The 17,077-nt window shown below is 33.6% G+C and overlaps 1 protein-coding gene and 1 long non-coding RNA gene across 2 annotated transcripts; both read left to right on the forward strand.

Moving 5' to 3' along the window:
* The first annotated feature begins 3,553 nt into the window (after window positions 1–3,553).
* LOC125505655 lies at window positions 3,554–7,270 on the forward strand. Its single transcript, XR_007282320.1, has 2 exons — window positions 3,554–3,665; window positions 7,079–7,270. It is a non-coding gene; the product is annotated as an uncharacterized LOC125505655 (long non-coding RNA).
* Window positions 7,271–13,809: 6,539 nt separating this feature from the next.
* LOC109535861 (cilia- and flagella-associated protein 299) lies at window positions 13,810–14,928 on the forward strand. The gene is made up of 5 exons (XM_019901875.2): window positions 13,810–14,105; window positions 14,158–14,317; window positions 14,370–14,506; window positions 14,557–14,733; window positions 14,781–14,928. Exons 1-5 carry the CDS (start codon window positions 13,949–13,951, stop codon window positions 14,864–14,866), a joined length of 717 nt encoding a protein of 238 aa, XP_019757434.1. The 5' UTR covers window positions 13,810–13,948; the 3' UTR covers window positions 14,867–14,928.
* The last annotated feature ends 2,149 nt before the right edge of the window (window positions 14,929–17,077 follow it).

The raw sequence follows: 17,077 nt of genomic DNA on the forward strand, positions 1-17,077 counted from the left end.
AAAGAATCGTCTGCAAATCCAAATTCCACAGACAAAGTATAAGGAGCAAAAAACTTTAAAAAATTTTGTTTTGTTGTTTTCTAACTAACACGCATTTTACGGACTTCAGCTTCAGATAAACTTTCCAGTTACTTCAATGGGTTAATTTTTCTCAATTTTTCCCTATTTTATCTGTTTCTTTGAGAGCCTCGTTTATTTAATATTGAATGGTCAAGAGTAGGTTTCAGTTTTAGTTAAGCTTAAAAATTTTAAGTACATGATAGAAAGTTTGAGAGCAAAGAGTTTGGGAAAAGGCAAAACTAAAACGTTAATTTGTAGATTAAATAGCAACCAAATTTGCTGGATACAGATTTAAAATGTGACGATCAACATGCATGACACAAAACTTTAAATAGTTAGTTGTTTTTAGAGGATTCGAATGTTTACATAAGAAAATAGAATCGATCTATTGGTCTATTCGTTGAGGACTGTATACAGTTCATAATAAAAAAGGATTTTCCAAAAATCATAGAAATAAAAAAAAACGTGTAGGAAGATGGAACTTTTTAAAATCAAATGTTTTAATCTACATTAAACGAAACTTTTTACAGGTCAGTTAATGGGTTATTAGATTTATTTACAATTCATTTATCTATTCAGTTAGTCGTTTGCATAATTTAATTTGAATTTTTGACTTTTTTCCCCCAAAGGACTTTAATTAAATAGGTTAAGGATTCTGAAGAACTACTTTCTGTGAATCTTTGCTTTCATTTGTTACTGTTATATTCTACCTATTTTTAATTTATTGTTTTAATTACACTGGAGACGTACCTTATGCCCTGTTTAGTTTTCGTACATGCGTTTTTCGGAGTTTCAATATCATCGAGCAAAAGCATAAAAAACGTTCATTAAGAATATTTCCTTGTGCGGGGAGTGCAAGATATACAGAACAGTACGCAAACGAGGCAATTGACCTAAACATGAAAAAGAAAAACATCAAAACTTAAAATTTTCACGAGTTTTAGACGAAGCGTAGTTCTAAAGGCATCGAAAGTTTAGTAAACATTTTCGGAAAACCTGATTTTTTTGCGAATTCATTCAAAAAATACGTCTTTCACATACTGAAAAAAATACGTCTTTCACATAAAAGCAAATGAATTCAAATTTTCTTCCAGTTATAGAAAACGCCTGATTCTAAAGAGACGGAATGTATTATGAAAATTGTGCGGAATATTGAGTTTTTCCAGTCTAGTGAAACCCAGTCTCATAATGAATGTTTTCACTCGACTGCGCTCTCTCATCTCAAAATTTGCATACTCCAAATTAGAGCAAGTAGCAGGCTTGAAACTTTCAGCATCTATAGAATATACTTCCACTTTGCGCTGAAAATTCTAAAATCTGCATGAAAATCGGCAAAAACATCGATATCAAAATGGAAACCTTTACCCTACTGCACTCTCTTCTTTAAAAAATCACTGTGTCCACACTAAAACAAGTAGCATTTTGAATTTCTCAAAAAATGTACAAAATACTTGAGTCTAAACACGTGGAAAGTTTAATAAAAATCACCAAAAATCCTGATTTTTGCCAGTTTAGTAAATATCGGTCTCATCATATATGTTTACACTCAACTGTGCCTTCTCTTCTAAAATGAATTATTTTCTTGAATTTTTTGCTGTCAATAGAAAAGTCACTTTGCACTATCTTATATTAGGCGACCGTGTAGGAAAATCTACAATGTATTTCTTTTAATTGTGATTAACAAAAGTGTGGCAATTTTCTTTCCGTATTACAGTCTCAACAAGATGAAGAAGAAAACGAACAATCAGGAAGTGTTATTGCAAAAGCAAAACTTTTAATAGTTGGTAATAAATTTAGGAAAGTCAACAGTAACAAAACATAAAGATTAATTGATGAAAATTGCATAGCAAGCCGAACATTTTTCAGAAAAAAGCCCTTGCTGTCGTTGTTTCCAAGTTTAAAATTTCTTGCATAGAAGGTTTTTTGCAATCTTCTAGGTCCTTTACCCTATTTTTATTGAGTTGATCAACGAATAAGCTGAAACAAGTTGTTCCACTGTTTCGTCTATCTACTTAACTGAAAATCTTCAGCTTATTTTGAATGAACTTAGCAGCCCGTTGGTTCCACTTTATGGTACATGCCTGCTGACTGATTCTTCCTGTTTTGCGGCATAATTCACAAATTTTTGCAACCCATTTCATAGCAAACGACGTACGAGTTTCGTCAACTGAACCGCATATGTGCATTTTGTCGCCTTTAAAGCAACGATTTGAAAGACTTACACGGCTTGACTTATGTAACCACATTGAAGCCTGTTTCTTGTGCCTGAAAAGAAAATTGTTATTTCCATTAACTACACCTAATCGAAATTAATTCGTTTGTTTACGTATTCCTCGGGCAAACACATTAACATATCTGATTAAGGTGCTTAATAGTCCATGAGATTTTTTGAACAATGTCGAACAATTGTAACAAAACATGCAAGGTCTGTTTTTATTATTAAATGTGTACACATCAAAATTTACGCAATGAGTCTTAATATCCCATTATATAAACCCTCCGGGTTGCTGAAAAATGTATCAGTAGACCAAAGCAACAGCGACGATTAACTACATTCCAAAAAGATGGTTTCCAAAATTTTCGTTTGTGTCTTCGTTGGGCTTGTAGCTGCATGTGCTGCAGCGCCAGGCTTCATCCACGGCTACAGCGACTTGGCTTATCCAGTAGCTACCAGCTACAGCAACAGATACGACGTTCACGACTACACAGTTCCAATAGTGAAGAGCTACGCATCGCCGTATTATGGATATTCTGCTCCAGCTTACGGTGCATACAGCTCTTACGACTATGGACATGGATGGTAGATGGTTCACAACTATTTTGTACTAGTTACTAGGTACTAGATACTAGTTACTTACAATTTTAGATTCTAAGAAGTATATTGTATAAAGGTGTTAGTTTTTTATGGATTGAGTCTTTTATCAAGTGCTGAATAAATTTTTCTAAAACGAGTCAATTTGTTTTCGTGTTGAAATTGGGCCATTTCATTTTAAGCCAGGGATGGAAATTTATGAAGGTTTCTGGAAAAATGCTCCTTATCTCTAACCTAGAGAGCAACTTCGTACCCAGCGACGGTTGAAGAAAAGTTAAATTTCCACCGTGTTTAGTCTGGTTAACTTTAGTTTTAGATTAAAACCTCACTTAATGAGAATAGGGTGTTATCATTCTATCAAAAATTCCTACAAACTGAACATTAATCTATGGTTCACATATATATGAAAGATTAAATAAGTTTATACTATCTATCTATTGATATCTTGTTAAATATTTAATAAACAAATTCAGCTAAAAATCAAATTATTCATGAATCTCTAAAACGCAATCCTATTGGTTGTGACGTCTCTGGTCATATAAATGGCGGATTGTTTACGTTCTATGTATAGTGTTTAGTTTGCATAGTGTTTAGTTGTGTGGTTGTGTTTCATTAATTATTTTGTGAATTTAAATAATTTATAGTTTGTGTTAAACTAAAAAATCGCTTCTGAAAGATTCCTTAAAGCGTCAACAAACAGTTTACCAAGTGTACATATTTTTATGGTTATCGAATTTTTAAAAAACGACCAACGTCTTAATTCAGCCGAATGTAAGGGTGTCAAAGCAGCAGCGTAAGTGAAAATCCGTAAATTAATTATTAGTTACTCTCTCCTTAATATACTGATCTATCTGTGTTGGTTGAAATTAGATAAGTAGTATATAGAATTTCACTTATTCAACTTAACCTAACTTATACACATGGCTGCTTTAAAAGTAAAATTCACTCTTAAATTTGTATTTTGGGCATTACGAGAACAATATGATGCTATCGGATATGTGGAATTGAAACGCGAGGGTTCTTTGTGCACTGTACAAGATAGAATTTGCCCAGAACACAGAGTACGATCGAAGGCATATTCTGTCTGCCTCATCATTAGCTTTTTGTTCGTACTTTCATTGAAATGATCCTCGCAACAAAAAAACATTAATTTTGATTTAGGAACATCACGTCTAGCTGCTTTGAACTATAAAACTTTACATGCATAATCATGAGGAACGGTTAGAAAGAGTTTGTTTGGAGCAGTTATTGAGATATTCTTGCATCCTGGCACAAACCACCACTTATTTTGTGATCCATGCATGTCACTATTTTCCATTATGCAAGATAATAATAATAATCAATAAAATAATGATAATCACAATAACTTAAATAATAAAACAAAGCTGCGAAAACAACAAAATAAACACGAGACACTTTGTTGATATGACCTGCTACGTCACAATTGGGATAGACAACCGACGATACGGATTCGGCGTTTTTGGCGGAAAACATCTGATTTGAATTTAAATTCGCTTTAAAATTATTATGGACTTTTTTTGCAAAAAAAAATTATGTCAGTGTAATGTTTGCCATAACTACTTTCTATATATCAACATTTAAAAAAAAGTAAAAACACCCTATTATTAGAAAGAAATTGATAAAAGCAAACATGAGCAATATGTTTTTGAGGGCAAAACTTTTGATCCCAAGCAAATAGAAGATTTAGAGAAAGGTTAATAAAAAAAACCACTCGATAATAAAGAGTTAATTAATGGCCTATTTATTAATTGAAAGTTCTTATCGATTAATAATTCCAAATATATCTCATTTCGTCTAGATCCTTAACAGTTTTTATTACCCTAATTAATTTTTTTTAATACATTTGCTCAAATAACAAGTAATTTCCTTGATGAGGAATATAAATAGATTCAACTAATATCGAAACTTTCATTCAATTTGGATAATGTTGTTTCCATTAAAAATTAGCATTTTGATTCGAGAATAGTTGCAACTCCATAGTTCTGTATTCATGAAATATTTGAGATTGCATTATGTAGATGTGAATTTTTGATGAAAAATTTATTATATTTGTAATTAATCTTATAAATAAAGAAGAAAATCAAACTTTGTCGAATGTTACTGATCTAAGTAGGTACAGATTTCAATGTGTGTTAATCCCAGGCTCCCCAGGACCGGTTTTGAGATTATTCGCTCGCATCAGCTGTGTTTCGCCTCAAATGAACACTCTCAAATCCTGCACTTTACTTCCTTCAAGTATTGTCCAACATTGTTGTAAATTTTCTGGGCAGAAAAAATAGAAGAAAGAATCTGGGGCAAAATTTTAAAATCTACTTTAAGTTTTTAGGGATTGTGGATATTTAAATTAGTTGAAACACTGTTGAAAAATTACTAATTGGAAACATGATTATGCCATCTGAAACTTTGGTTGTGCCCAAACCTCTAAATGAGAATTTGATCTTTTCGTACAAAAAACATTGGTTCCCAAAAAATTGAAACACGATTTATCGGTTCATAATAGTTACCTGATAAAAACTGAATACAAAATGCTCATTATATTTTCCAAATATCAAAACAGTGTTTTTCAGCAAAATACTTTTAAATGTATAAACAGTTCAGTCTAGGAAACATAAAATTTAATAATTTCTATTAATGCGACAATAAAGTTGAGGCTTTCTATAAAAAAAACCTGTTGTGCTTTTCCCTTGCAAGTGGCTAAAGAGGTTTAATAATGATACCAAGCCCTGAAAAACTGAGGACTGAGATCTGCACCTTTTATATGGTCAGAAATTCAATGAAAACCACTGGTTCTGTAATTTTATCTCTGCTCCTCTAAATCTTCGAACATTTTTCCGTATATTAAATGAATTCTAAACACAACAGTAGTCCTTATGCAAAACAAAAATAATCGTATGCATGAATGTTAAGTGAGCAAAAATTATTATTTAATAGTTGCACCATTAGATTGAAAATATGCAACCAAATGGACCATCGGCCTTAACAAATGAGGGCCTTGTTGCGAAATTGCCCTATCAACATCAATTAGAATATTAGCAATAATTGTCGGTATTTTTCTTCAGTTTCAATGTATGCGGGTCATCTATAAAAGGCTGATTTTCCTTACGGAAAATCTACCACATTCGATTTTCAACTGTTGCAGTCACAACGATTTTATCGAGATGTTCAAAGTTATTCTTTTGTGTGCTGTTCTTTTAGCTGTGGTGCATTGTGCTCCTAATCCCGGTTATTCATCGCTTTCAGGTACGATTAATAAAATGAAAGATCGCCTTAGAAAGGAATTTAAGGAGAGCTTATAAAAAAAAGTGCAATCAGTTATCGAATAAAAGCACTGCTCATCTTGAAAGTGTATTTTAAATATAAAACTGTTTTTCGGTTTTGAATTTTCGAGCCTTTCAAAAGTGGAACTCCTTCTCAAAAAGTCCATGCTTTACTTTACGCCAGGACTTTACAGCGATTTGCCAGACCCAGAGAGAGAGTTTTTTTTCTACATTAAATCCAGTTTTTCAGCCTGTATTAACCAAATCTGACCGCGGTGTAGCCAGAAAATCAAACAGGAATCAAGTATCAGGGATTTTTCCTAAAAAGGCACTATTTATTCAAACTGTGTTGATCCCAAAACCTTTTTGTTACTATAACAAGCTTAATCTGTTTTAAATTTGTTTTTAATTTTGGAGCTTTTGGGTTATTTGCCTGTGTTAGTAAGTCTACGGGATTTTTCGACGATTTTCGAGAGTATAAAAATTAGAGCGGTTTTTTGTTGCTCTCGTTAACTGATTCATTTCTGTGTATTATTTAAATCCGGTTTTGTTGTCTGTATTGTCCAAACTTTACTGATTTGTATCTAATCAACCAAACGCGTTTGAATTATTGTAGATTTTATAACGGCAAATTTTCAGGCTTTTACAAGAATGTTCAGTAAATTTTCAAAGCATGCTTTCAAATTCCATATTTATTTTCAAATATTTTCAACATTTTGAATAGTCGTTTTAAACTCGTCTCACCAACCACCCATTAGTATACTAAACAATAAATCAAAAATGTTTCTAATCAGTATTTCTATAACAATTTTAATGTTTTGTTTTATTGAACAACCATCCAAACCGAAGACATTTCGGGACGATTCCAAAAAAATCACAAAAACTGACTAAATAGTCGCATTTGTTATAATAAATTGTAATTTTCTAGCCGTAAGCCCTCTCTCATACGCATACTACCGACCATACTCCTACTGGCACAACTCGCCATGGTACAGCTCTCCTTGGTACTCAAAATACTACTCCTATGGAAATTATTGGTAATGGAAAAGAAGCCCAAATTGAAGCTAAAGTCATGGCTGTAAATGAATAGTGTGTACAATAATAAATAAACTGTTTACCAGTAAAATTGAAAGTTATTTGTAAAACAACCGCAACTTTTCTTTCAGCCACCATCCCTCAACAGGACATCCAAAACTCCTCTTTACTACCAAACAATCATATTTCTTTGAATGCAATATTGTATGCGAACATTGCTAAATTATTAGAGCAATTTTGATTGTTTCAGCCGGTCACGCTTATTAAGAGACATGAACGATTGGTTTCTTTTGTTCCACTACGTCGAAACGAACGGCCACAATGAAAACAACAAAACAATCGATAGAAGATAAAGAAAAAACAAAGAATGGATCAATTAATCAAAGGACGTGCGATGACCTTTATGAAAGGTTTGCCGTTTACCGTAAACCACTTGTGTAAGAATGGAGAATTGCACGCCACTAGTTTCACATCGGGAAGAAAAGAAATCCTTTATTTTTATGTGAACAGCCTCAAAGTGACAAACACTTGAAAGTTTCATCAAATCGTTATTTCTGCTCTTCATCAGGTGCTTGATATTCGGATCAAACAGAAGAAAATCACTTTAGAGCTTAGTGTAACTTTTGTAAAATGGTATCGTTGGAAAAAGATGCGTATGTTCCTCTTTACTTCATTATACTCTTTCACCATTTTTTCCATCACAACGCGCATCTCTTCTTTAGGATTGAGGTTTTCATGTTTCCACTTGTTCATTGCAATTCACTCGGTTCAGACACATGGTTTTCACAGATCATCAATTTTTCCTTCGTCAACAAATTCTCAACTTTGGCTTTTAAGTTTTCGAGTTACATTTCATTCTCTTGTCTTGCAAATTATTTTTTAGCTGTGCTGTAAATTTGCTATTAATTAAAGAGTTTATCATGAGAAAGTCTCTTTCCTTTCTAGTAAACCGATGTTATTAGAAAGCAAACCATCTTCCATTCCATCGATTCTAGATTAAATTTGAATAGATATTTGCATCTCGATTCTACCAGTCTCTTGCATCTAACACTTCTCCAGTTCATCATATTTTACATTGTTATTACTTCGGATTTTGCCAATTTTAGCGTTAAAGTCGCCCAATATAAAAGCATTTCTGACCTTCTTATTGTTCTTAAGCATCCTGGAATGTCTTTATTCTAAAAGAGTTCAGTTTTGCGATGTCTCATTAAAATGTAGCAATTTTCTGAATATTTCAAAAAAAATGATATATTCCTGCTCTTAAATTGTTTCTCTTCTCGTAAGCTATTTATTCTCCTTAACTAAGCTACCACTTTCACTCCATTTCATCCAAAGCAATAAATTCGCCGTTCATATTCTGCCATTGAATCATGCACGCCCATAAGTTCCATTAGACAAACAAAATATTAGCTATAGTGAATTTATTATATTCCTCATCTTCGTTTCTATTCTCAATTGAATCTGAGGCAAAAATGTTTCATTTCTTTCATTTTATCATTCCGTTACTTTTGAAGCAAATAATGCAGACATTTAAGTATAATTCGTAATATTTGCTTATAAGTTTTTGTTTTTTCTTTCAATCAAGTTTGTATGTGGCCTTTTTTCCACTTCACTGCATTAGATAGGAGTCAAAAAAATTGGCATTATTTATATCTACCAATTTCAGTAAATATTGAAATTACCTGTGGGTCTGGGTGTTAAAATGTTTAAAACGCTGATTTTGCTGCAGGCTCAACAGTTTTCTTGAAACAAGTTCAAAGTTATTCTTTTGTGTGCTGTTCTTTTCGCTTTGGTGCATTGTGCTCCCAATCCCGATTCTTCATCGCTTTAAATACGAAGAATCAAATGAAGGATTGTGTTAGAAAGAAATTTAAAAAGAGGATATAAAAACGTGCAATTATTTTTCCCCTAGAAAGATTTTTTTATTTAAATTGTGTTGATCTTGAAACCTTAGTCAGTAAGTAGATTCTTCGCTTTTAAATTTTCGAGCATTTCAAAAGTGCAGCTTTTAGTTTATTTATCTTTGCTAAAAATTCCACGGGATTTTACAGCAATTTTTAACTGATTTATTGCGTTAGAGATTTTCAAAAAGTTTCAGGATTTCATCCGAATTTTGACAACGTTTTTGAAGCAAACTCTTCGAAATGTATTTGCAAATATTTTCAACATTTTTTTCAACACAAAAGAATTGGAATATTTACGCATTTCCGCAAATATCAAAGTTAACGGAGGATCAGGATGTTAAATGTTAAAATTCTTGAACACCAACATACCAATCTTAACTTGACTGGAATTATTTGTTCAAACTGATCATAATTCGTTCAACCATTGAGCGAATGAGAACACATGAGGCGATTTATTGAATCCCGATAGCTTTTATTGCGAATTATTTTTGATAATACAGTCAAGATATTCGAGAAATTAAAATGCTTTCTTCGTAAACGCATCAATTACAACAGAGTTAATTTTCTAAAAATGCTGAATAAATACAATCAATTCCTCTACTGAATCAAGCGGATTCTTAAAAATAAAAATACCGCTTATTTTTTTCAACTCTGTCTACTGTTAAAGCGAAAATTATTGTGCTTGTTTTATACAGTTTTTTTTTCATTTCATCACTTTGCTGCCTAACTTGCTTGGTTTTGGCTTGATTGATCAGTTGAGAATTCGCATTTTAGCGGTTTCTTTCTGTGTTGGGCTGTTTTCCATTTTCCTGCCTTTTTGCAGTTTGGCGCTACTAGAAGTGAAGGCTGAAGTGTTGTTTGAATGAATTTTGAAAGGAGAAATAAAAGTGTTCAAAGTGAACAAAAGTTTATCACTAATAATTAATTGTTGAGAACGTATAGAATAGTATTCAGGAGCTACGAAGGCAACTTCACATAGCATCCAAATATCCAAAGAAAAATTAAAAGGGAACATTTGAATTAAAAAAAACTAGTTTATACTGTGCTTTTTAATTTTATACTTAACTACCAGAGTAAGAAGATCAAAGTGTAATTCTTAATCTAACGTAAACCTGTGAAGTAGAAACGCTCAAATATTGATTAAAAACGCAAAAAAACGAATAGAAAAATGAATGTTCGAACGGCCTTTGGCTAAACTGGCCGTTAATTAAGCTATAACATACCAATGATTCAACAGTATGAATTGCAACAATACCACTTGTCAGCCAACACGCAAAACCTAATAAACCTATTAAGTGTGTTTCAAGAACAAACAAAAGACCTGCAAAATATTGCATAAAGAACACACAGACGCGGCCAGACCTTAACCAAACGTAAGAATTATTTAATAAAAGTGTTTATAATTACGTCTTTGTGCCATATTCGTGAAATTTGACGGTCATCGTGTGAAACGAAGTGTAACAATGGTGGACCAATGCGGTTTTTCTCACATGGCAAATACAACAAAAAAAACTGTTGCGAAAGACCGTTTTCCTGCCTGTTGGCTTTCTTGGGTGGATGCCGGCGATAATTCTTTGCTTGTATAAATAGCAAGACTTTTGTAATGGATATTTAAATCACTTTGGCATCACATTGTGTTAACATCTCAGCCCCAAGCAGTAAAAAAATGTTCTGCAAAGTTGCGCTTGTAGTAGTTTTGAGTGTTGTGAGTGTGGCCCAGTGCGCCCCTGGATATCTTGGAGGTTACCATGGCCTTCCAGCGGCCACCTCCTATTCCTCCAGAATCGATATCCATGGACCCGAGTATGTGAAGACATATGCAGCCCCTGTTATAGCGAAAACCGTCGTAGCAACTCCCATAGTAAAAACCATCATTCCCAGCTACCATGAGCCCTTGTTGGGATATGGCGGTTATGGGCTGGAACATGGTTATGGATATGGTCAAGGTCTGGGTTATGGTCAAGGCCTTGAATATGGACATGGACTTGAGCATGGACTGGAGCATGGACTTGAACATGGACTTGGGCATGGACTTGGCCATGGACTTGGGCATTATTACTAACTGAAGAAGTCAAGTATTTTAGCTAATTTCGCCTGTGTACATAAAGTAGGATTTTTGCTTTTGTATGTGTAATAAGAAAAGAAATACATTATTTCTCTGAGTATTTTTCACAGGATTTATTTCAATCGGTTCTGCTGAAAAAAGGCAGTATTTGTCTGCAGGTTTGCTATATTCCAGAGAACGCAAACAAACATCTTATATAAATAGCGTTTTAATTGAGTCCAAGTGAAGCTGAGTTAGACGATCCAGCCAATAGTGCTTAACTCCTGTTTTTGTCCTTGTAGTTCTTTCAAAGTGCTACCATTCTAAGGTCTCAATTTGAAAAAATCAAACCAAAAATGTAGTTGCTCACCCGAAATCGACGTAATTCTCCTGAAGAGATTGTGGAGTTTAACGCTCCATGGAAAAGTTTGTAAAGTATAGCATAGAATAGAATTTACTAATATCTGAAATTTTATGATAATTTGCAGTATTTAGTCAAATTAAATGTGGCTAGAACTCTTTCAAAAAGGCAGACGTTCTAATGTCCATGTATTACCCATCTCTTCCTATATCCCAACATAAAGCGATCCTCCAAGTTTATTCATTATTTTCTCCTCCCAAGTTTATTTACCATTCAATTGACCGGAACTCGTTAAGTTACAGTTTCGTATTTCGTACTTTGTTCGGTGTAATTGGAAAAATTAAGCCTTTAGGAAGAACAAGTCTTCCGACATCAGTTAATTGTTTATTAGACAAACTTGATAATTGCTTTCTTCAGAAATGGTTTGTTTCTAATATTAGATATTTCTTGATTGACTTTCTCAAACTGGGTTCTTAAAAAGTCGACAAAAGCTGCAGCTTTTTCAGCGTCTTTATTATGTGGTTTGTGTATATCTTTGGTTGTGTGTGTTTCGGTTTCTTGTCACAAGGATTTTGGATATTAAAACTCTTCAGATGGACGTTTCCCCTGTGTTTGCAACTTTAGGGAAACTTCATCAGGGCCGTATGCAGCTGCAACCCCAAAATGAGCTTCCACTTTACTTTCAAGCTTTGCGGAATTGAAAGTTTATCAATCAGGTTTGGGAATATTAATCTGTTTTTACATGCATGTTACAAGAATTCACGAAGGAAACAGTTGCTATTGTTCAGTTTTTTTCATTCTAAAAATCGGCAATATAAGTTGCATTATAACAATTTCCTGAGTTATTCAAATGTAGAAATCGAGCGTATATGGATCAGGACCTACATCGGGCTTAAAAATTTTCTCTGGAATTGAAAAAAAAACTTTCTCTGAAAGTGGCGGAAATGTATTTAATTTTATACGGAGATATTTAAAGCTTAGCATTTGAATAATTTGCGAAAATTTAAATAAAATTATTGATTTTGATAATGTTTGAATGTATTGAACTTACTAAACTTTTTTAAATTGTGATTAACAAAAATTTTCAACAAAGTCAGCAAACAGCAAAAATGTTACACTTACAAAATAACCACCTACGGTATCTTAATTAAAAAAATAATTTTTTATGGAATTTTTATTCAAGCCTTGTCCAAGATGACTTCAGATAATTCACTTCTTTACCACTGATAGTTTTTTGTAGATTTTCTTCTCAGAATTGTGTCTAAGGGTTTTTTAGAAGCAAAGTCTGCGTGTTTTATATGCTATAATTTGCTAAATAAGAGTGCCAAGAATATAAAAATGTATAGTCGATACTTTCTGGGGCGTTCTTCTGGACTGAACAGCTTTAATCCACATTAAACAAAGCAGTAAGTCAGCACAGTAATTGCTTCGGATACAATAGTTTCGTCCCATGTGTACCACATATGTGCCTCAATATCATGAAAACCATTAAATCCTGCATTCGAAACATACGTTTTATGTTTATATAAAAATCTTATTTTCTTGCATGCTTTAATTGTACATGATGTTCTTCTGTAAGGCTTGTGACTTCAACAATGTTACATAAAAAAATTTAGGAAATCACCTTATGACTTGAGATTTTCTTGCGGTTGGTAACATTGTAATTTTTTTTAAACTCTTATGCGTAATTTTTTGCAGGATAAAACTACTTTCCTACATATAAATTGGGCATTTGTTTGATTGCTGAAGTCGGGTGTCTAAGTATATCTTCCTTTAGGATTTGTCAGGTTCCCAAAAATGTTTTTGCCATCAGTTTCACTATATATACAAAAATTCTATAGATTGTCAAAAACCGCGCTCTATATTTTCCGTTTTTGAGCTAAAACTGATCCACCTGTTTTTGTGTAATTATTTTGTACCTTGCTGTGCTTCATTTTCTTGTTCTTTACGTATTTACTAGATTGTTCGCTTTCGTAGAATTTCGCTTCGAGGTGTACAATTATTTATCTTTTTAATGACAAGTATGTTCGCTCGAATTGCTTTCAGTATCTGATTTTAGAATTCGTTTTTTGTTCATATGCATTGGGACGATTTCTCTGAAGGAAGAATAACACACTACTAAAACTAATTAAAGTGTAAAATAGCATAATTAAAAAATATGTAAAATAATAGGTAAAATAAGGCGATGTAAATTATGCCCCGCCAGATAATTTTATATATTTTTGCTCCTGCAATCATGGTTTTAGATTTATCTCCTCAAGTACTCCCAAGCCAGAGACAGCAAGTACAAATCTACCAATCAACTGCTCATTTGTCCATTTGACTATTCAACATTGATAGGCAAGCAACGCAATGACACTCAAGTCAAATGAATTTTTCATGCAGATGATGAACTTTTAACTTAGTGAAAGTCTCCGAGAAAGTACTTCTACTTGCAAATATTTCGTGTCGTCAATGGCTCGAATTTTCCTAAAAGCCACCCCGCAAATCGAGGCCGATAGAAATCTCTTGAAGTTTAGCACATATGAAGAGTATTTGGACTCGCTGTCCACGGCACAAGATGCTTGCTACTTGCAGAGCGTCGAAGCGTCCAGAACTATAGCAAATTTGGGTATCTATTCGGCGTGGTTTCTGGTTTTCCTTATTCGCTAAGAATTTTTTAGGATACAGAAGCTCAGGTGAAACCTTAAGTCGCGAGCAGTTTGAGAAGAGGCTGGCTGCAGTGTTGAACTACCTCTACCCTCCTTACAAGGCTTATGAGTTGTCTAGTGAGGGCTTAGTGAATTCGGATACAGATCCCATTATTCAAGAACTGGCTTCCAGGCATGTGCCAAAACTTCCAGTTTTTCAGTTGGGTGAAACATTTCTTTCTCAGGGAGCGAGCAAACAGGATAGGAATACTCTCAACCATAATATTCTTGAGGACATTCACTAAAAGCGGTATAGAAGTATCTGGCTACGTCGACTACACGGAAAGACTATCGAAGGAGGATTTGAAACCAGTTTTTAAAGGTTTAGAAGGCACCGACTTTGAGCTGCAGAGTAATTTTTCCGAATTGCAGGCCTCAAACTGCTAATGCCCAGAAAGTGCGACTTGGGTTTCTACCACTGGAAATCCGGAGATGTCTACTCGAATGACTCGTTCAACTACAAGGTCCTGCAGCATCCACAAAAAGGCCTGATTTTCCAGAACCGATTTGATCGAAAAACCATTAATCCCAATCCCATGGCCGAACCAGGTGATGTCTATTCGTGCAATTTTCGCGAGTTGAGGGCGGTTTTTTAGGTCCAAATACTTCGAGGAAACGAATCTACTCAAAACTGTACGAGCTTTGCATTCTATTCGATCACGTAGTCAGGCAGAGAATATGATTATCTAGGGTATGGGTAAATAGGGCCAAAACCTCGTTTCTTTTAATATATCATGCTGTGAATATCAGTGAGTATTTTTTTAACAAACTGAAAGTAATTTGGATGTTTGAAAATATGAAAAGCTAATCACAAAAATTAAACGTTGTTTTTAATGTCCTTTTGTGTGCCGTTTGTTGTTTTTCATCTACTTACATCTTTTTATTTCAGTGCTAATTAGAATTAGTTTTCTTGTTTTTACACGGCAGTTGAGGTTACTTTACTTAAATAGCTTTTTGGGAATTTTAATTATCTTTGATTCATTGCTTGGAAGTTGTTATTTGTCTTCTGATCATTGGCTTGTAAAAATTTCTTTTTAACATTGTTTAGGTTCGATTGGGCGTGAATCGCATTTTCTTGGTCGAATACCTGGCAATGTACAGGATCTTTCATGGTGATGTGCAAATGATTTAAAATAAACCTTGTAAGAGGGGTTAGGAGTTTCACCGGTTTTTCGGGTCTGAGCCTTCCGAACTCCAAAATGCTCAAAAGTAAACTAGTTTTGAAATTCTCAAAATCGGCGCTTTTGATTTTTACGGGTAGTGAGACGTTCACACTTTGGAAAGGACTTTCAAACCGGCTCACATTCAAGGCGATTTCGCCATCAAAGCTAAGAATTCTGAAAATAAATTTTGGTCATAAAACTGAGCAGTAGATACAATTTTCTGGATGGCAACCTTTTGGCTAAACTGGATCAAATCTTAAATTAAATCTGCCTCTTGCTCTCTTCATCTCTAATCAGACTCTATGCAGCATTTTAAGTGAGGCACACTTCTGTTGTTCGAATATCTTCCTTAATAGGGTTGATTTTTTGGAAATTCCCAAACATGGTTGAATTTATTGCTGCCAAAAACAGTACGTACAACAAACACACAGTACAGGTAACTATCCAGAGTGAACACTTTTAACCCAAATATAGATGAAGTATACTTTAGATCTAAAAGTCTCAGAACCAGAAACATTTGAAAATCTAATTGATTTCTGATATTCGCATTTCTTTCTGGGTTCTTGAAAGGTTGGAAAGTTGGTTTACGTGAAGAACCAGCGTTTCAATATAAAACTGAATCAGTAAAACTGTAAAGTGGTGCGGTTTATTAAATTTGCAGAAGAACAATAGTTGTTTTGATGAATTCGAGTATCTGGACCAAGAGGAAGCGGTCCCCGAAGTTTCCTATAGAACATTGTTGGTGGCAGTTTAAAACTACACGCTCACCCGTGATAGCATACAAATTTCCGTGCATTTTTGGCAGTGCGTTAGAGAAAATCTACTTCTTGTATTTGATTCAAACTTGAAAAATTGGATAGATGTTAGAATTTTATTATTTCGTACAGGGGCAAAACAAGGCAAATTTTTAAAGAGTTTGGCATGCTCCCAGTAGAACTAAAAAACCGTTTTTTTACGTCGACAACAAAGGCATAGAGACAGAGCTCATATCTATACGTATAAGTATATACCTATAAAGTAATGGTGTTTCTGGAAGATTTTTTTAATTACAGGATGATTTCTATGTTTTTGCGGTGATAAGCGATTTCCTCTTGAACCGATTTTTCAAATCCAGATCGCATATTGAAGCCAAAACTTCATAGTCAACATAAGACAAAAATTTAATATACATTTTGCATGACTGCATGAATGAAGTATTTGAAAGCAAAATTCTTTGTAATTGAATTCTTGCTAATTTTCCGGATTTGGGTCACTTTTAATGCAACTCTGTATACTTGAATTTTTGCATAAARTGGACTATGAAGGTCTGGCTTCAACATGAGCCCCATTTTTGTTATGAAAATTGGTCCTAGAGGAAAAAATGTTATTACTGCAACATTAAAAAGTTGATTTTTATATCACCCTGTAATTGAAAGAAATAAGCAAAAAATTAAAATATCAGTCTGAGATATGGGGATAAATCTAATATATTTAATCATATAAAAGTGCAAATCTATAATAGGGCAGATATCGTCGGTTGAAGTTTCTGCTCGCTCAAAAACCGTTCTTCAATGAGCTGGTAGCGTGTCTTGCTGCCTTTGGAAAACTGATTAAATAAAAATTCAAAAATTTTTAGATAAGTTCTATATTGTTGAGGCGGATTCATTTTTTACAAACTTCTTTTTGGATATTTCGCCTCAAAAATTTTTGTCTTTAAAAAAGACAGAATTTCCTCACGTCTTTTATTACAG

Source organism: Dendroctonus ponderosae, unplaced genomic scaffold (assembly GCF_020466585.1).
Source record: "Dendroctonus ponderosae isolate FM_Combo_2020 unplaced genomic scaffold, Dpon_F_20191213v2 Dpon_F_20191213_9, whole genome shotgun sequence".
Lineage (NCBI taxonomy): Eukaryota > Metazoa > Arthropoda > Insecta > Coleoptera > Curculionidae > Dendroctonus > Dendroctonus ponderosae.

What these genes read in the sequence shown, in the direction of transcription:
- LOC109535861 (XM_019901875.2), top strand. Translation starts at nt 13,949, where the DNA reads ATGGCTCGAATTTTCCTAAAAGCCACCCCGCAAATCGAGGCCGATAGA. An exon ending in ATTCAAGAACTGGCTTCCAG is followed by an intron (nt 14,318 to 14,369) that starts GCATGTGCCAAA and finishes TTTCTTTCTCAG; the next exon opens with GGAGCGAGCAAACAGGATAG. An exon ending in CAATCCCATGGCCGAACCAG is followed by an intron (nt 14,734 to 14,780) that starts GTGATGTCTATT and finishes GCGGTTTTTTAG; the next exon opens with GTCCAAATACTTCGAGGAAA.